The sequence below is a fragment of the Aphidius gifuensis genome, linkage group LG4 (assembly GCF_014905175.1).
Source record: "Aphidius gifuensis isolate YNYX2018 linkage group LG4, ASM1490517v1, whole genome shotgun sequence".
Lineage (NCBI taxonomy): Eukaryota > Metazoa > Arthropoda > Insecta > Hymenoptera > Braconidae > Aphidius > Aphidius gifuensis.
The window spans coordinates 14,673,201-14,694,957 of NC_057791.1; the positions used below are offsets into that span (position 1 = coordinate 14,673,201).

The window sequence follows — 21,757 nt, forward strand, 5'->3', positions numbered from 1 at the left end:
TCCTAATATTTGGATTTTACAATCAATTCAATCAGAAAAAAATCAATTGTTGTTGCAATGATAATATATAGTGGTTCTAATTTTATAAAGTATCGTCTACTTTTTTCAACATTGTCTGGAAAACCAGTGACAATTAAGAACATTCAATTAAACCCTGATGAACCAGGTGCAAAAGGTAAATTATCTATTATTAATAAAAATTACTTAATATCTGTTATATGTTATGTTAATAGAATTTTTTATTTATTCATTTACAAAATAGACTATGAAGTTAGCTTAATTAGACTACTAGACAAACTGACAAATGGAAGTCAATTTGAGCTCAATGACACTGGGTCAGTGTTGACTTATATACCTGGTTTACTTATTGGAGGTGAATAAGAACATGATTGTAGTTTACAACATGGTATTGGATAATATTTTGAAGCTGTTATGATATTAGCACTATTTTGTAAACTTCCAATTGATATGAAATTACGTGGTGTTACAAATGACACAACTGATCCATCAAGTTGACAAAATTAAAAGGGTTTCTGGTTTACCAATATTGAAAAAATTTAGTGCTTCACCAAATGGTGGTAGTGAAGTACATTTTAAATGTCCAGGTAATAGTGGTCTTAGAACAATACAATTTGATGAATGTGGATTGATTCAAAGAATAAGAGGTGTATCATGTAGCATGAAAGTATCACCAGCAATTGCAAATCGTATGGTTGAAGCAGCAAAAGGTGTTTTGCTTAATTTTATTTCTGATGTTTATATTCATACTAATCATTGTCATGGAAATCTCGGTGGAGAATCACCAGGTAAATAGCTTTGTCTTTTTGTTTTCTTATCATTTACTAATTATTCTTAATATTTTTAAAGGATTTGGAATTAGTATTACTGCATAAACAACAGGAATAAAAAGACTTTTTTAAAAAAAGGAAAATAGAACTAGAGCATTTTTTACTGGAGAAGCATATTGTCCATCAATGGAGATACATACATTTTTTTGTACTCCAAAAGATATTGGACAAGTAGCAAATAGTCTTCTTGACGAAATTAAAAAATATGGATGCATTGATTCTGTTTTTCAACCAATGACTGCATGCTTCATGGCTTTGAGAGAAAAAAATGTATCAAAAGCTTTATTTCACGGCTCTACCTGCGTTTTTGATTGGTGATGGTAATCCCTTAAGAGATTTAAAAGATTTCACTAGGAGTTGTTTTTAAACTGGATCCAGCAAGAGTCCCAGCAAATGGAGACATTCTTCAACAAGTTCATTTAGCTTGCATGGGTATTAGATACAGTATTAATGAATTTTTTTATAATAAATATATAAATATTTAATTATATATTTATGATTGAATATTATATATAATATTTTGATGAATTTAAAAATAATATTTATTTTTCAAAGAAAAAACTCAATCATGAAAAAAAGGATATGAAGGTTTTTAAAAAAATAAGTGTATTGATAAAAATTTATTTTTTTAATATTTTTATTTATTAGAAAAATTGAGTAAGTTATTTCGAAATTTTAATACAAAATATAAAACTAAGTTTTTTTTTTTTTTTTAAAACAAAACACCAATGAATATGTTCAATATGTTCATCCTATGACTTAATCAAATAATTTTGCTGACAATAGCAACTCTTCCAAAACACTCATAAAAACTTCAGGATGTTTTTTTTTGTAAACTCTAAATAACTCATTTGACAAAACATCTCGTAGATTTTTTTTCATGAATTTCAAACATTTTGTATTTAATTTTTTAAGATTATATGTATCAGAACAAACAAGTGTACTTGCAACATTATCTAAGTTTATCATTTTGCCAATTACATCTTCACAAATATTTTTAAGACTATCAACCTGATACTTTTCAGCAACAGCGAGTAGTTCCATTGGCATTTTGTCAACATTTGGTGATGCATCAGTATAAATAAAATGTAAAAATTCTTCAAAAATATTTTCATCAATATCATCAATGACAACTTCGTTCTTCTTATTTTCTTTGAATTCTTCATGATCAAACATTGCAGCAAAAACAGGACTACGTACTGCAAGAATGCCTTTGATTGCTCGAAATGATTTTTGACCGACTTTGATGGTAACATCAGCTGATTTTTCATTCAACAAAAGTTTTTTCAAGTCTTCACTTAGTTGTGGTGCTGCATTCAATGTTGAAACTACAGCAGAATTATTTGTTAGTTTTTTACAAATTATTATTGTACAACAAATTTTAAGTTTACCATCTGGTAAAATTGTAGTAATTGCACCTGGCAAGGTTGAACTAAAAACGTAATTATCCCATCTAATTTTCTCTTGAAATTTAGTAAAAGTATGTTCTTTGGTTAGTTCATTTTCATCATTTGATATTTTACAATTTGTAAATAATTGTGTATTCTTAAATGATTGAAGTTGTAGCTCTACCGTAATATATATTTTTTCACAAACGAATCTATAATTTGGAATCATTTTTAAAATCCACTCATCGTTGAAATCAGAATAATGAGATGAAAAACTTGGCGATTCAATAATTTCACCATACAACTGACTCAAGTTTTTAATTGTCCATTCATATGTAAACTCACAACCTTCCAAACCATCAACATAGTCTTGTACTTGTTGTGATCTTACTAGTTTAATGGAATTTCGAGTAGGTCCAGCAAGTACCGACATGATTGTTTTGTTTAATTCCCCTTTTTAGACTCGTTTATTTTTTTTTAGCACAATCCTATTGGCGTCGTTGTACAGTTTAACTCAGGCTGATCCACGATAAAAATGTGGGACTTATTACCACTAGGCAGTGGTCAGTGGGGCACAATAAAGCAATAATATAAATAGCAATAAATAGGTTTTGGATTATGGAAATTCCGGGAATCCCCTCATGGGACACTGTTCATCGATAAACTGTAACCTAAACTAATCGATTAATCGAAATATCTGAGCAATTATTAATATACCTATTATATATAAATATAACACTATAATTAAAAAAAAATTTATTATAGAATAATATTTTTTGATAATAAAGATACACAACATTTTTACTGAAGATAACTTTCCTGTTGTCAGCTTGATTTTTTTGTTCGATTTCTCGACGTTTTGTGCGATCTTCAAATCATAAAAAACAGCTGTTTGGATTGGTTTTGATGAGTATATTTAGCATTATTTTTCATTTACATATTTATATAACTAAGTATGTAAATTTTATTATTTTTCCATACAGAATATTACCGTGTCATGTCACATTCTGATTAAACAACTCAATGATAAACAATATTAGAATTTGAAATGTCCAATAATACCAAATAAAATAGAAATAAAAAGCTGTAGTTGAGCTAGAAAGAGCTCTGGTATTTGATAATTAAACTGTTGATATACAAAGAGTAAGTTAAATGATTAATTTACTTGTTTATTTTGTTTACATTATTAACACTCGTGTATAAAATATTTTTACAAGCACATCTTCTAAACTTAGTTATTATCAAATTTTTGAATTACAATGTTATTTGATTTGTCCAACAAATTGTAATCAAGTATCACATCAACTTACCAGGAACAATTATAGCCATGTAATCAATCAGGCGATGGTCAGTTGATAAAATATATAAATTCCATATTTTTTAAATTGACACAATTAATTATGAAATAAAATTACACATAAAAAGGAGGTGGCAAGTTGGAGCAGTGCTCGTTTAGCTATATTGATATATTATGCAACAGCATGTACCCCATGCGTTGATTTAAAAACAGCAAACATTAAAAAACATTTCAACAAGTACAACAGTATTCTCCACTAAAAACTACGTATGTATATCAATAAAATTAATATTTTTAAAGAAGCAAACAAATAATTTGTTATAAAATGTTGTTATTTATATATTTCTCTTTAAATCCAGATGAAAAAAAATTACCTAAAGAAAGGTGATGAGGTTTTTTTAAAAAAAAGTATATGGATAAATATTTATTTTTCAATATATATTTTATTTTATAATAGAAGGTTTGGAGAAAAATTAAGAGTTATTTCAAAATTTTAATAAAACATAGAATTGTTTTTTTTTTTGTTATTTTTTATTTGAACAAAACATTAATGAATATTTTCTTTTATTACAATATAATCATTTAGCAAAAAATTAAGTAAGTTTATAGAAAAATGTTAATATGTGAATTTGAATTTTTTTTTTTTTTTTCTTCAATAAAAATCCTTAATTAATATTTTCATTTGAGAAGTTATAAATAGATTTAAATGATTTTGCTGACAATAGCAACTCCTCAAGAACACTAAAAAACAATTCAGGATTTTTCTTTTTGTAAACTTGAAATGTCTCACTCAACAAAACAGCTCGTACATTTTTTTTCATGAATTCTAAACATGCTTCATTTAATCTTTTAAGATTATATGTATCAGAACAAACAAGTATATTTGCAACATTATCAAAATTTATCGTTTCGCAAATTACTTTTTCACAAATCTTCTTAAGACGATCAACCTGATATTTTTCAGCAACAGCAAGTAGTTCCATTGGCATATTGACAATATTTGATGATTCACCAGTATAAATAAAATGTAAAAATTCTTCAAAAACATCTTCATCAATATCTTCAATGACAATCTCATTTTTGTTATTATCTTTAAATTCTTCATGATCAAACATTGTAGAAAAAACTGGACTACGTATTGCAAGAATTCCTTTGATTGCACGAAATGATTTTTGACCCACTTGAATGGTAACATCAGCTGATTTTTCACTCAACAAAAGTTTTTTCCAGTCGACACTCAGTTCTTGTGTTCCAGTAAATCTTCTTTTTAAACTTTTTTTTAGTTTTTTAGAAATTATAATTGTACAATAAACTTGAAGTTCATCATTTCGTATATAATCATTAGATAAATTAAACAAGCTTGACTTTAAAATAAAACGATTCCATGTAATTTTATCTGGAAATTTATCAAAATCCTGTTCTTTAGTTTTTCCATATCGACTATTAATTGTTATTTGACATGTTGTAGATAACCGTAAAGTATCATCGAATGATTGAAGTTGTAGCTCCACTGATACATATTCACTGTTATCAGCTAATTTAGAATCATCAGATTCAGAATCATCATTTGGATCGATTATTTTATTCGGTTTTATTATTAGAATCCATTCATCGTCGAAATCATAATTACGAGATGAAAAACTTGGTGATGTAATATTTGTTCCTTTGGAATATTGACTGATAAAGTTTTTAACAGTCCAATTATACGTAAATTGACAATTATCACGATTCGCGATTCTTCCGCTTACAAATTCAATGTAATCCGGAGAAGGTCCAGCGCCAGGAGCGCCAGCAAATTCTGACATCATTACGCGTACGTATATTAATTATAATTGGATTTGAAACTAATAAATTTCTTTATAGCACAATGTGTATTTACTTGTACAGGTTAACTTGGACTGATGAGCTATAAAAACGTGGAAAACCTCGTGACTGATCAGCAGTCCAATTCACAGGGCATTGCAATTTGCAATTGATTACAATTTAGGGCTTTTTTCCTCCACTGACGGCGCTTGTGAAGTTGTGTATATATGTGAAATCTATATAGATGATGCTGCTATTATAAAAAAAATATTACAAGCGCCATTAGCGGCAAAAAAAGCCCTAAATTGTATAACATTTGCCCCGTGAATTGGACTGTGGAACACATTCAAGCACATGGTTAATGGTTTACTAATTTACTATCGATAAACCTTTTAATAAATTAATCGATTAATCGAAAAATTAATACAATCGATCGATATATTATATATACGTTGCCAATTATTAATGATTAAAATAATAATTAATAAAATTATAACTATCAACATTTTCTATTATAAAATAATATTTCTTCATATAAAAAAGAGCACATCATTTTTTCAAAATTTTTATCTTTTCAAAGTTTTGGTTTTTTTGGTTCCAATTCTCGACATTTCATACAAACATTCATACCAACTTTAAAACATAAAAAATTTATTCTTAAAATTACTTTTAAAAATTAATACTTTCGTGTTTGGTTGTTGCAAAACAAAAAAAAAAATCCAACTACCCAAAAATAAAAAAAACAACCATCATTCAAAATTAATATATACACAATATCAAAATTAACGACAATAATACAATTTTTTTTTTACTTAAAACATTTCCAAATAAAAAAATTAATTTTACAATTGTGTATGTAATTGTGAAGTATTATTGAATGGTTTCAGCCATAGATAAACCAAAATATACAATAAATCTTTCCAATTAATATTTATTAATTTGTATTTCCACTTGAAAATACATATTAATACTCAATGTGTTTATATTTCTACAATTGATTTTATTAATATAATTCAAAATAAAAAAAAAAAGCTCTAGTTATTCCAAGAGAATCTCTGGCATTAGGTCAATTAGGTGATGAAAATGTTGATGTAAAAAGGGTCAGTTAAACAATAACTTTTATTGTTTATTTCATTAACATTATTGACACTGGTAAATAACACAAAATAAAACAAAATATACACATTTAAAAAACAACCAGGAGCATGATGGAGCAGTGCTAGTATAGCTATATTGATATATGCAAAAGCAACGTTGATTTGCAAACAGCAAACACTGAAAAACTTTTTAACAAGTACAACAGTATTCTCCACAAAAAACTACGTATGTATATATATTAATAAAATTAATATTTTAAAAAAAGCAAACAAATAATTTGTTATAAAATGTTGTTATTTATATATTTCTCTTTAAATCCAGATGAAACAAAATTAACGAAAAAAAAGTATGATGAGGTTTTTAAGAAAGCGAGTATATTAATAAGAATTTATTATGTATTCAACTTTTTTTTTTTTTTATTACATAATAAGAGGTTTAGAAAAAAATTAAGTAAGCTATTTCAAAATGTTAATAAACTTTACAATATATAATTTTCCTGAACCAATCAATAAATCATTTGAAAGTGAAGAAGATAATTTTAAATATCTGATTATAATCTTTGTGGATGTACCTTGACTTGTTTTTTTATAACATGAGTCATCTTGAAACATTAGTCATTCATTGGCAATGTGAAAACTTAACTTTACCAATGACTTTAATCCAGTCATTAGAACACGTTCGTGAAACCTTAAAAACTTTGGTCATTTCATGTGAGCATGAAAAACTTCATCTAGAAGACACACCAGTACTAGTTGAATCGATTTCTTCTGTAAGTATATAAATTTCACAACTATTACAATATAAAATAAAAAATATTATTTGTTTTTTTGATTATCTTAATAAATAATAATATAAATTTTTTTATCTCCCAGGTATTATCTCCAGAAACCAAAGCTTTAATGACTGTCATTAGTAATATGAAAAATCTCGAGTCTACAACAATTGAATTGGATTATGGTTTTACAGATGAATTTTTCATAAACCTTACTAATAATTCTAAAAACTTAAAATTTTTACATATACGTGGTTCAAATATAACGGATAAAGGTTTAAATGAACTTAATAAGTTAAATCAATTGCAAAGTTTTTATCTTGGTTTATTTGTAGCATATGAAGAAAATAAATTCATCACTAATCAGTCAAAATGTTTGTCTAACAAGACAATAGAATACTTGAACATATCGAATTGCATTCAAATCACTAATAGCTCAGTTATTGAACTTGTTAAAAATTTACCAAATTTAAAATCTCTCCATATTAGAAATACAAAAGCAACGATTGAAGTTGCCGACGAAATTGTCAAATTGAAAAAAGACTCTAAACCATTGTTAGCAGTATATGTTTCTTTCAAAGTTGATGATGATATTTCCGAATTTTTAAGTAACCGAACATTATCGTTCCTTAGTTCTTTTGAAGAATAATATACTTCATAATAATTATTGTTTTTGTCTATATTTTTAAATGAAACATATAATTATTTGGTAGTTAATTTAATTACTAATTTAACTGCTAATACTGTATCATTAACAAGAAACATTCAAAAGTTTTATTACTAACAAATAATAATTTATTAAAAATAATAAATAATTTTCTGATCAGAGTTATTTGTTAGTTCTTTAGAAATTGTAATTGTACAATTAATTTTAAACCTACGATTTCAGAAATATTCATTATTCAATGCATCTTTCAAGGTCGGCCCGAAAGGACCAAAATAATAAATTTTTTTAAGGCATTATTCATGGCTTTATGAAAAAAAATGTATCAAAAGTTTTATTTGGCAGAAATGGCACAACTTTAATCATTGATTTTTTCTCTATTTATAAATTTTGTGTTACAGTGATTTTGTCTATAGACACATTATTATTCGAATAATTCATCAACTAATAATTGTTTATTATTTTATTTATATATTAGTATCAATTTTTGAGTGATTTAAAAGATTTCATGGGAGTTGTGTTTAAACTGGAGCCAGCTAAAGACTCAGAAAACCAAGACATTATTTTTGAACAAGTTCATCTATCTTCCATGGGTATTAGATACAATAATTTCAGCAGACGAGCGTTATAGTTTCGTAGTATATATAGGTATAATACTACAAAGTTATACTTCTTTTTAGTTATTATATACAATTTAAATACAGCGTACCTATGATGGTAAACAAATAATTTATGTAATAAAATGTTGATATATTTATTTATTTTTTTTTTAAATCTAGATAATAGCAATAAGTCATTGAGAAATAAAGTTCTCCGAGAGAAATCAAAAAACAATTGAAGTCAAAAGTGTATTAAAGGTTACATGGAGCTGCATGTCAAGTGAGAAATAAATCAGATCGTTGGAAAAATACATCAAACATTATAATATTATTTTTTATTTTTTTAGGAAATTGTCCATGGATATGAGGGTCGAATATATTGCTTTCAAAAGAGCATGATTTTTGTGAAAAAAAAAAAATATATATATTTCATGAAAGAGTTGCTCCATGTCCATAAATATACTACGTGAATTAATATTGATGCAGCAAGTATTGCATCACAAAATTTAACTCAAATTCAAGATGTAATTCGGGAATGCATGTGACATCCCATTTTGATATATACTTAGAAGGTAATCAAACGTTTTTTTATTTTTTTTCAAATTTGTATTTATGATTAGAGAATTTAAATATTATCATGGATACATAAAAATTGAATTTATAACATATAATAATAATGAATTTAAAAATAATGTTTATTGAAAAAAAAAAAAAAAAAACAATAATTAAAAAGAGGATAATAAGGGTTTTAAAAAAATAAGTCTATTGATAAAAATTTTTTTCAATATTTTTTTTTTATTACAATAGTGGTTTAGAAAAAAATTAACTAACTCATTTCAAAATGATAATATAATATAGAATAACTTGTTTTGTTTTTTCTTTTTTTTTTTAACAAAACACCAATGAATATGTTTGTTTTATGACTTATCTAAATGATTTTGCTGACAACAGCAACTCTTCAAAAAAACTTACAAAAACTTTAGGATGTTTTTCTTTGTAAACTTTAAAATTCTCATTTAACAATATAACTTGTAAATTTTTTTTCATAAATTTTGAACACGCTTGATTTAGTTTTTTAAGATTATATGTATCAGAACAAACAAGTATACTTGCAACATTATCAAAGTTTATCATTTTACCAATTACGTCTTCACAAATATTTTTAAGATGATCAACCTGATATTTTTCAGCAACAGCGAGTAGTTCCATTGGCATTTTGTCAGCATTTGGTGATGCATCAGTATAAATAAAATGTAAAAATTCTTCAAAAATATCTTCATCAATATCATCAATGACAACTTCGTTTTTTTTATTTTCTTTGAATTCTTCATGATCAAACATTGCAGCAAAAACAGGACTACGTACTGCAAGAATTCCTTTGATTGCATGAAATGATTTTTGACCCACTTGAATGGTAACATCAGCTGATAGCTTATTCAACAAAAGTTTTTTCCAGTCTTCACTCCATTGTGATGTTGAATTTAATGTTGAAACTACAGCAGAATTTTTTGTTATTTTTTTAGACATTGTTATTGTACAACAAATTTTCAGTTTATCATTTTTTAAGTATCTATTCGATAGATCCAACAACTTTGATCTTGAAATATATTTATCATACGAAATTTTTTCATGGATATTATTGAAACAGTGTTCTTTAGTTATTGTTTGTCTTCCCTCAATTGATAATTTACATTTTGCTTGTAATAATTGTAGAGGATTTTTTAATGCATGGAATGATTGAAGTTGTAGCTCCATCGACACGTATCCGTTGACTGATTCAGCATCGTCAGAGTCAGGATCGTCAGATTCAGTATCGTCAGATTCAGAATCAGAACTGTCATCATCAGATTCAGAATCGTCATCTGAAGCGGTTGCTTCATTTTGATTTATTTCCAAAATCCATTCATCGCCAAAATCAGAATGATGAGATGAAAAACTTGGTGATGTAATTGCTTCTGTTATGGCTAACTGACTGAAGTTTTCAATTGTCCACTTATATTTAAATTTACAAGTTTCCTTACCAGTTAAATAGTTTTGTTTTGACATCAAAATTTCAATGGAATCATGGGTAACTGTTTTAGCAACTACTGACATGATTATTGATTATGTATATTAATTATAATTCGTTTCCAAACTGATTAATTTCTTTGAGGCACAATCGTATTTGCGTTTTGCGTATTGCGTGTTTAGCATAGTCAACTCAGACAGATGGGCGCCAGTGATGGGTAATTTGACGATTTTTAGAGCATCGTACAATCATACGTATCATACTACATCGAATAAGACTAAGGGTCGGCTCCGTATCAGGGATGGGCATGTATAAAACATAATAAGTTTTAAACATCCTTAGTTTTATCTATTTGTATAAAACATCTCCCTCTAGAGGTGAAACTAGAATCGTTCAAGAATAATTTGAGAACTTTTGGGAAATGATTCTCTTAATTTGGGAATGCATAGTTTAATTAATATTTAATAATTAAAGAATGGGTTAAAATTTACTATATGTAGTAAATACGCGTTGAGAAAGAATTCGAACAAGAAAAGATTCATCATCATTTAAGCCAATAAGTAGCGGTTTATAAATATAGTCAACTTATAGATCTGATGCATACTTGTACGTCCATCTGGTCTAAGTTTTGTATTTTGTATCAATGCAATATCAGAAAATTTCATTGATCCACAATTTGTCTCACTTGCTGTTAGTTTTATTATGGCATATTTTTTATTAATACTCTTGGATAATTTACCAAGTGATCATAATGGTCATTTAAAAAATCTAAAAGAACAAAAAGGATTCATAAATGGTGTTGGACTTATTGATTAATCTGTGAAAGTTTTTCTAAATTGAATTTAATTTTTGTACAATTTACCTTTGGTTTTGAATGAAAAACGAAAAGTATGTAAATAATCTATTAACAAATAAAAGAAATTCAAATTCAGAAAAATTAAATTAGTTTTTTTTTTATTCTAATATATTTTTTTAATTATTCAATTTTTTTCTAAACCTCTGTCGTAAAAACAAAAAAAAATATATATTAAAAAACAAATTTTCGTCAATATACCAATTATTTCTATTATAGAGCAAGGAATAACAACTAAATTAAAATAAATATATTGAGTAAATGTATTGAAATGAAAATATTAAATTATTATTTTTATGAAATTATTACAATCATACTTTTGAATGTTTTCTGTAAAGAAATAATACAATATTATAAAAAAATTAATAATAAAATTATTTAAACAGTATGTTTTAAAGATTTCAAAAAACAATGTGATGACTATCTATTTACAACTTTTTAAGACTAATCGATAGATTTAATTTTTTTAAAACCTCATTATTTGTTTTTAGTTATTTCGTTTTTTTTTTTCTAAAATAAATACCTATTATTTCTGAAATTCATCATTATTTTGTTATAAAACTCAACTGTCTATAGCATTTATGCTAATATGTACAATTCATAATAATCATTATAAATACAAATTTGAAAAAAAACAAAAACTATTAATTTGACAACTGAGGCAACTAAGGCAACTGAGGCAATTAAAACCTCGGGGCTGATGGCAGCTGATGATGGGAGCACATTCGAGCACATTTGGCACAGGTGGCATATGCATTATTGAATTACATTTTGAATTGTATTTTCAAATAACACTGTGATACGTACAAATTTTTGAAAGTAATAATAAACCAAAATAATATTAATAACAACAATATTTCAATTATTTTTTCTTTAAATAAAACACAGGTGAATATTTATCTACATGTTCTTTTTTTTATTTATTCAAAAAAAGTATAATGATAGTAAGATTTGCAAAAGAAAGATTTATCAATTTATTATCCAATTATTATTTTAAAAAAAAATTTCAGTTGAAGCTCATCATTTTTAAAACCAAATCCATAAGTTGAATTTACTGTTGAAAAAAATTCACGTCAAACAGAAGATTGTAAAGCAAGATATCAACCAAAATGAAATGAAAAATTTACAATATTAATAACACCATACTCAGAATTACATTTTCGTTTATTAGATCATAGTGCATTTAGAAAAGATACAATAATTGGTGAAAAACTTTTAAATTTATTTCAAATATTAACTCATCATAATGGTAAACTTGAAAATCTTGAATTAACATTAGATCTTGTTATTGAAAATAAACATGATCATCAACTAAAGTTGGTGATCTTGTAACATTATTTGATGGTTTAAAAATTGATATGACAAATATAATATTACCACCAGTTGATTCACGACAATCTTCACAATGTACAGTAACATGTGATAATTTACCACTTGGTCCTGCTAATAATGATGCTCATTATTGAAGTATTTTAAATGCTGGATTAACTTGATTGCTCATGATCTCAAGTAATTCATGCTGTTGGTAGTCATTGGTTGATGTGAAATTTTTAACATCTTGGTCTACTGGCAATATTTTTGCTTTATTGTCCATTGATGTTTACTGAAAAAAAAAAAATATTATTTTTATTCTAAAAAAAGGTATCATATGATATATATATATTGATGGATGCAACAGCATGTGCACCATACGTTGATTCAAATTCAGCAAACGATAAAAAATATTTCAACACGTACAAAAAAAAATTCATATTTTAATTTATTAATCAATATTTCGTTTACTTTTTTTATTACAATTAGGTTGATAGAAAAAATTAAGCAAGTTATTTCAAAATGTCCAAAAAATATATAAAAATCAATCATTAATTTATTTATGATAATATTTCTAATATATTAATATTATTTGGTATTTATTTCCAATTAATTTCAATTTGTTTCACTTTGAAATACAACAATATGGTAGCAATTATTTTAAAAAGGTAAAGAAATAAAGAAATTTAGTATAGTTTCATATGCGGGAGAAGGTTCCACCAGGGATTTTGACATTATTTATTTTATATATTTTTTTTTGTACATAGTGTGGGTTGGCAACTCTAAGGTGCGCAAAAACAGGTCTTTTTGAAAGTGGGGAGAAGCATGGGAGCACATGAGAGCACATGCCAGCACATGGGAGCACATGGAACTGCAGTTGCATTTGCTGCGTTAATTCATGCTAGTTGCTCAACCTCACGTGTGCTCTTCAGCAAGGTAAAACTGGTCAAAAAAAGTAAGATCATCATTTCAACCACGTGCAAAAAAAAAAGGTATAGTCCTCAAAATTTTTATTTATTTTCCATTAAATTATTCACACATGTTTGAAGTTTTATAAATTCAATGAGCCCGTTATCAACTGAATGAAATTTTAGATAAAAAATATAATATATTATTGATTGAATAACCTATTGATTTTTTTTTCATAGATTAACCTGAAATATGGAGACTGTTGCAATTAATACTCAATGGGTTGAAACATTCATGTCGATCTCGAAAGAAGAGGTAAGTACCAAGTAAATAATGTTGATAATGTTCTTTCATTATGAATTTAAAGTTGCTGTAATTTTTGGTTATTAATTGAATCAAATAATTAATTAATATTTCATTATATAGATTGACTCACCAACTAAAATTAATAGCGCTGATATTCATCCACGTGTAAGAGCAACAGTCCAGAATTATAAAGACATAAGTGATGATGACAATAATAAGAAAAATAAAAGAATATTGAGTGAAAGTGAAAAAAAATTTTTCGAACAGCGCAAGATGCGCATGATGCGCATGCAGCCACTATTTGCAAATCAACCAAGACTTGAAAAGAGTAAGTAATAAAATCAATACAAATTAACGGTATAATTTTGAATTAAAAAAAAAAAAAAAAACATTACAAAATAATTAAATAATAATAATTTTTATTTTTTTAGTATGCAAAGATTGGAGAAACAATTTTGTTGATTCCGGCTTTACAACATATAATTTCCCTAAACCAATCGATGAAACATTTAAAAATGAAGAAGATGATTTAAAATATTTGATTAATCTCTGTGGATGTAACTTAACGAGTCTCAGTTTATATAATTATCCTTCCTCTCAAATAATGCAATTGATAAAATCAAATTGTTTAAATCTAACGAGACTCGTATTAAGATTTAAAGAAATGGAAAGTAAAGATTTTGATAATGTTTTTTCTAATATGAGTCATCTTGAAACATTAATCATTCATTGGCAATGTGAAAATCCAATTTTACCAATGACTTTGATCAAGTCCTTAAAACAAGTTCGTAAAACCTTGAAAACTTTTTCCATTTCAAGTGAAATTGAAAAATTTTGGCCTTCTGTTCGAGTACTTGCATATGATTCTTCTGTAAGTATATAAATTTTACAACTATTAAAATGTAAAAAAAAAAAAAATATTATTTATTTTTTTTGATTCCCAATAATTAATAATAAATTATTTATCTTTCAGGTATTGTCTCCAGAAACTGAAGCTTTAATGACTGTCATTGGTAATATGAAAAATCTCGAATATGCAACAATTAAGTTGGATTATGGTGTTACCGATGAATTACTCGTGAAGCTTACCAATAATTGTAAAAATTTGATATCTTTAAAAGTCCGTAGTTCAAACATAACGGATGAAAGTTTAATTGCAGTTAATAACTTTAAACAATTAAAATATTTTTCTCTTGGTTTGATTGGAACATATATAGAAAATAAATTAATCACTGATTACTCATTACAACGTTTGTTTAGCAACACAATAGAAAACTTGGACCTATCAAATTGCATTCACGTCACTAACAGCTCAGTCATTGGAATTGTTGAAAATTTACTAAATTTAAAGTCTCTCGATATTAAAAATACTAAAGTAACTATTGAAGTCATTGAAGACATTGCTGAATTAACTAAAGACCGTCAACAAATTTTAATGGTGTTTGTATCTTTTAAAATTAATGATGAGCATTCCCGCTTACTAACTAACCCAGCAGTTAGGTTCTTTGGTTCATTTGTAGATTAACATACTGAATAATAAATATTGTTTTCGCCTATGTTTTTTTATGAAAAATCTACATATATGATAAATATTATCAGTTCTCAAGATGTAATTCGAGAATGTACGTGACACCGAAGAACTTGTGGATAATTTTAAGATAATCACAAGTTTTTTCAATTTAAATTTGTATACTTATAATGATTATTATAAATTGTAAATATTGTCATGGATGGTTGAACATAATGAATTTAAAAAAAATATTTATTTTTCAAAATACGAATAAATAAATAATATATATAAATAAATACACAAATTATAAAAAAATATTTGTTTTTTTTTACTTAATTATTCTTGTCTCATCATCTATTATATATTCTGGAGTAAAAATATCAATTGGTCTATTTTGATGAATCATTAAAATTAAATTAATTTATTAATTAAGATAATCATTGCTAGAATAAGTTGGATGTTGTTGTCTCGTTGGAATATATTTTAGTTGAAATTTTGTCTTTATAACTCTGATAAAAATTATTTCTAAACTGAAGCGTGACCTGGTGTGTCTTTCTTTCTTCTTGGCATATGATTTTTTATTTTTACAAAAAGATTCAGAAGTATTTATCAATTGAATCTATTAAATGATGCAGGATGTAGCTGTATTGAAACAGATATCAGTCCACTTGGCAATTTTCAATTTAGATCTATTATACAAAATTCATTCATTATTGAAATTCACAAGTTTCTATACCCGTACAATAGTCTTGGTTTGACTTCAAAATTTTATAATTGAATCCTTAGTAGTTCTGTATTGTATTTGTGTACTTAGTACAGGTTAACTCAGTCTAATGAACAATGAAAATGTGAAAACCTCATGGCCGGTTTGAGCACGCCCGGGAAAAAATTAGACGATCGCCAACGATCGTCAGCGATCGTTGAAGATGTCATATTTGTCCACATCTTTGTCGATCGCTATCGATGTACAACAATTTACAGAAAAATAGACAAACATGATTCTCCGGCCTTAATTTAAATAAAAAAAAAAAATATTCCTGAGTATATTATAATTATGATAAATTCTCCAGCATAAGCTAATAATTATTATAATTTGTCTATTTTTCTGTAAATTGTTGTATATCGATAGCAATCGACAGCGTTCGACTTTGATCGACAGCGATCGACGGCGATCGACAAAGATGTGGACAAATATGACATCTTCAACGATCGTTGGCGATCGTCTAATTTTTTCCTGGGCGCCGCAAATAAATAGCAGAAGACACTGGCCTTTATTGACAATGATCAACAACTAATGGTAATTGGTTAGTACCAAGTACAGTGGTGCTGAACTATAGTAGTCGAAAAAAGACAGGAAATAACAATCGAAAAAAAATAAATTAATCAATAAAAACATTTTGGTAATGAACACATTGATGTAGTAAATAAATTTTAATGTTATATGAATTTATAATTATAAATGTTTTGTTAATTTATCAAATCGAAATCTTGACATCTAAATTGTAATAATAATGATAATAAAAAATTAAAAAAAAATACATTATTGAAATCGATTAAAAGTTTGAATGATAATTACGTTGTTTTAAAATGTATAAAAAATATTTATGGAAAAATAAGTCATTCGATGAAAAATGATAGTATCGATATATATCACAGATATTTCATTTTGAAACTTTGAAACACTTATTTGATTGTTTTTTTTTTTTTTCAAATACTCATATACAAATAGATAAATGAATAATGTATTTTAATAATAATAATGATGTTTAAAATACAATATATATTTATACATATTGAATAGTAAAATAATAACATTGAAAGTTTTTTTTTATCAAAAGGCACGGAGTCAAGTGTAAGAAAAAAAAAATAAATAAATTAATGAAAACACAGTATTTATTTTTATAATTATATTATTAATAACTATTTATTTAAAAAATTATATTATCAAATAAAAATACATTCATTGGATAAGTTTAGATTAACAAAATGTATGTTGATCATTTCATTTACAAATTAGGCAGCTTAATCAGTACACATTACGACAATTTTTTCCGTTTTTTTTTTCGAGTATTTATAATTATTCTTGTTGAGTATTTTTATAAATAAATAAATTGTACGATAAATTTTCGATCTTGGAAACATGATTTTTGTTTTTCTCAATATTCACAATACTTAAAATAATCTACATGAAAAATAAAAAAAAAATAAATAATTTTTATTCTTGGAGCATTCGAAACTATTCAAAATTTCGATATCTGAATTGTAATAATAATAAAAAATAAGTGACAAAAAAATATAAATAAAATACATTATTGAAATCTGTTAAAAGTTCTAAAAATATAGTTACGTTAAAAAACAATGTAAAAATGAGTCATTCTACGAAAGTCGACAGTATTGATTCATGTCACAAATTTCATTTCAAAACTAAACACTATAAGTTGATTGTTTTTTTTTTTAAATACTCAAATACAAATAGATAAATAAATTATATATTTTAATAATAACGATGATGTTTTAAATATAATATATATTTATATTTACATATGTAATGATTTTGTATTATCATGCTTAACTCTTGCCAATAATAAATCAACAACAATTTTAGCATCTTCAATTGAATCATGTTCACTTAGTTGTATTTGTTTTTTCAATACTGTTCTTGCAAGTGTTTTTAAACTGCTTCTAAATGGATAACCCAAAAAATGAGGAAACACAACACACGTATCAATAATCATCGAATGTAATATTTTTAATGCTTTTAAATCATTTTCTAAACCATGACCAATGAGTATTGTTTCAGCACTTATGAATGTCAATAAATCTTTTTGCACATCTTTTAAAGTTTTTTTTGTATTCTTTAACATACTTTTTGTAATACCACTAAATCTTGTATTATAATCAATAATTTCACTATTTGGTTTAACTAGTGTATCATACACAATATTTTTTTTCATATCAACAACACTCACTTTAACAACTTCAAGACCATTTTTAGTAAAACACATTTCACAATCAAGCGCATAAACACCATAATTATCATCCCATGAAATTACACGTGATGGTTTTGTCCGTACATATCCATCAAGTGGTCCATTACAACCTTGTGTTATGCCAGTCCACACATGCATATTTCCTTCAGTACAACCGCTTGAATTTTCTTCACCATTACAGCAGTTCCACTTGGAATCACTTGGATTATAATAATTATTACGTAATTTTCCCCAATGATATATGCATTTATCTTTTGTAATATATTCATTTGTTTCACGGTTTATTAAGAAATTCTCGAAACAACGAACACAAGAATGTTCAACAGTTTGTGTTTGATTTATATTATTCCATGTTGTTGGACTTGAACCTAAACTTTCACATGTTTCATCTGACCAATCGGATAATGAGGATGATGAACTTGATGTACTATCACTATCACTGTCTGCAGTTTTTAATTTATCACTTGACACTTGACTTGGTACAAATTCACGTGCATTTACATTAAAAGTGTGTTGTAGAGAATTGTTTATATATTTATTATTGCCGCTGTTATTATTGTTTTGGTTGTTAACACGTGAATATGGTTGATGATATCTTGGATGTTGCTCTTGATATACAATAAAAGCACAACCAGGATAATGAGTCAATTCAACTGGAAAGCCGAGATATGTTAAATCCACTCCACTTAACATGTACTTTCGTAAATTAACTTTTGTCATTTTGTTGTTCACTTATTATTTCTGTTTATTTCAAATTATCTTTTTTTTTGCACGTGGCTGTTCAGTGAATAGTCCTTGTGCGATTTAAAACACTTGTACACACACTGTAACCGTAACACAGTGCGTGTAGTGTCTGATTTTTGAACTATAGTGAAATTGGCAAAAGATTACTAGGATCATTAAGCGCATGCGCAAAACTCCAGTAGAGGTCAGTGGGTCAGTGGAAAGTTTGCTCAAGTTTTTTCTCCGTAACTTTATCCAAGTTCTTTTCTTCTGTTGATAACTAAAGAACGAATAAACAAAAATACTTAATATTCATAAGATAAAAAAGAACTACAAGTTGTGTTCCCTGGTAAAAAAAAGTCTCTCCGGATTTCTACGCAATTGAGATATTTTTCCATTTTCTTATCCGTTGGTTTTTTTGAAAGGAAATGCCGGAAAACATCCAAAGATATTACGAAAATAATCGAAAGATTACACCATAAATACTCTTGGAAGCCTCAACCACGTAGAAATCCGGAGAAGTCCTGAGCAATTCCGGAGGAACCCAGAAAATATCGGAGAAATTTTTCCACCGTGGGTTATAAAAAAAAAAATTAAAGATAAATTATTTAATTTTTTTCTAACGCCCCTTTTGTAAAACTCTACCATCAAGGAAACAAACGAAAGAGTGGAGTTCGCTAGCAAATTTTTTGACTAAAGTTTTATGCCATGGTCAATTTATTACCAGAAATAACTTAATGTTTCACTAATATCTGTGAATAATCTAGTCGTTTCTGGTAATAAAAAGGCTACGCCATAGAATTTTGATCGAACAATAATATGCTATAGACTCCAGCAGTCAAAACTTAATTCTTAATCCATTATTTTAAATTCTCAATCAGTGCCTACAATTTTATCTCTCATAGATAATATTCAAAATGATATTTTCTTTTTATACAAATTATTAATGAATAAAAAAAAAGACTGAACAAACGAAAAAGAAATACATGAAAAGTCGATAAAAATAATTTCTTTTGGTTAAAAATGTTAAGTGGTTTGAAAAATTGTTTTTTATTTATAATTACAACATCAATTATAAATTACATTTTTTATTATAAAAAACCATATGGTTATATTAAACTAAATTATAATAATAAGTTGAAATATTGTTATTAATAATAATTAGAATACAATTTTGAAATGACTTTTAAGATGAAATATTTAACACAAAATGCTACTGGAAAGCCATAATATCTTAATGAATATAATGGAAATTGAAAATAGTCAATTTTTTCAAGAGCATCCTCGTGTGTATTTTCCAGAATAATTATATTTTTAACTATCAAATAAACAACAGCAAACTATATTTAATGCAAAAATTAACCAATTATATTTATCTAAAATTAGTTGACTTGAATGATAAAAAAAATAATTGATTTCTTGCAAAAAATATTGCTAAGTGCTAGAAAAACTGTTGATTACAATAATAATTATATTACTGTCATTATGAAATACTACATATATACTTTTCATAACTTTAACAATAGATATATATTTTTTTTTTATTCTTGTTGTGTTTAATCATTATTCTTTATTAACGATGGCTTGCTTCGTAACTCTTGAACAAGAAGCCTCAATAGTAAAATTCCAAAGATGATTTGGATAGCTAGAAAAAAAAGAAAATTTTTTTGAATTAAGCAACTGAGTTTAATGGTAAAACAAAAAACAAAAAAAAAAATTAAAAACATGATTATTTCAACATACCCAGAGAAAAAGAGCAATAACATCCCAATGAAAATTGTGACATGGTTGTCGACTTGATAGTGTTACGCTCGGAACGAGTGACTGCCATAGAAATGCAAAAAAATAAGACCAGATTCTAGAATAGAATTAAATTAATTAATAATTAATTAAAAAAAATATAATATCATAATTTTGCTTTTTTTTAAACTAACCTTGATGACACTAATACAGCACATTAAATGGATTAGAAAGAGCAGAATTATTATAATTACTTCAAGTTCGAAGGGCATGTTTGTCAAACATAAACCATGTATTGGGGGTTCCGATGTAAACACGCCATATTGACCACCAATTCGACCTCGTACCGTTAATGGTAATAACATAGTTGTAATCTAAATATCAAACAGATTAATTTCATAGAATGTTGTTAGTCTTGTTCAGTGTAAACTCGGCTTTTAATTTAGTTAAAAGAATATTATATATTTTATATACTTACAACGTCATAAATTGAGAAATATTTAACAATATTATGAAGAGTACAGCAGCGGATAGTATTCTGAGGTTCAACCTATAAAAAAAAAATAAAAACAAATAATAGAATCAAATAAAATAAATAAATTTTATTTAATTAAATAAATAAAATAAATAAATATTTAAATAAAATAAAAAAATAATAATATTGAAACCCTTTCATGTCATTAATATAATGAAGATAATCCGCGAGTTTAAATTAATTTTTTCAACTAACCTCTTTATTTCTCAATTGACTCATCGTGGTCATATCAAGTTTTTTGCGGACCCTTATACACTGAGAAAGTATAAACTTATTATGTAATTATGAAATTCAAAGATTGATAATTATATAACTGGAATAATTCGAGATTATAATTGATTTATAAACTTAATTGTTGTAATAATTTTGTTGAAAATGACAAAACAATGTGTTTCTAGCAACA

General features: G+C 26.1%; 2 protein-coding genes, 1 long non-coding RNA gene and 1 pseudogene across 3 annotated transcripts; 1 reads left to right on the top strand and 3 right to left on the bottom strand.

Annotated features, from left to right (window-relative positions):
• The first annotated feature begins 57 nt into the window (after nt 1-57).
• LOC122855149 lies at nt 58-8,501 on the top strand (annotated as a pseudogene).
• An 892-nt stretch (nt 8,502-9,393) lies between these two features.
• Nucleotides 9,394-10,563, bottom strand: LOC122853917 (speckle-type POZ protein-like). Its single transcript, XM_044154325.1, has 2 exons — nt 9,835-10,563; nt 9,394-9,645 (listed from the first exon to the last, which is right to left on the bottom strand). The coding sequence occupies exons 1-2, from the start codon at nt 10,561-10,563 to the stop codon at nt 9,394-9,396; spliced, it is 981 nt and encodes a 326-aa protein (XP_044010260.1).
• A 7,340-nt stretch (nt 10,564-17,903) lies between these two features.
• On the bottom strand, nt 17,904-19,076 carry LOC122853918 (putative exonuclease GOR). Its single transcript, XM_044154326.1, has one exon. The coding sequence runs from the start codon at nt 19,074-19,076 to the stop codon at nt 17,904-17,906; it is 1,173 nt and encodes a 390-aa protein (XP_044010261.1).
• Nucleotides 19,077-21,050: 1,974 nt separating this feature from the next.
• Nucleotides 21,051-21,757, bottom strand: LOC122855150. The gene is made up of 3 exons (XR_006374048.1): nt 21,550-21,757; nt 21,298-21,369; nt 21,051-21,193 (listed from the first exon to the last, which is right to left on the bottom strand). It is a non-coding gene; the product is annotated as an uncharacterized LOC122855150 (long non-coding RNA).

What these genes read in the sequence shown, in the direction of transcription:
- LOC122853918 (XM_044154326.1), bottom strand. Translation starts at nt 19,076, where the DNA reads ATGACAAAAGTTAATTTACGAAAGTACATGTTAAGTGGAGTGGATTTA.
- LOC122853917 (XM_044154325.1), bottom strand. Translation starts at nt 10,563, where the DNA reads ATGTCAGTAGTTGCTAAAACAGTTACCCATGATTCCATTGAAATTTTG. An exon ending in CAATCAAAGGAATTCTTGCA is followed by an intron (nt 9,646 to 9,834) that starts GTACGTAGTCCT and finishes GAAAAATATCAG; the next exon opens with GTTGATCATCTTAAAAATAT.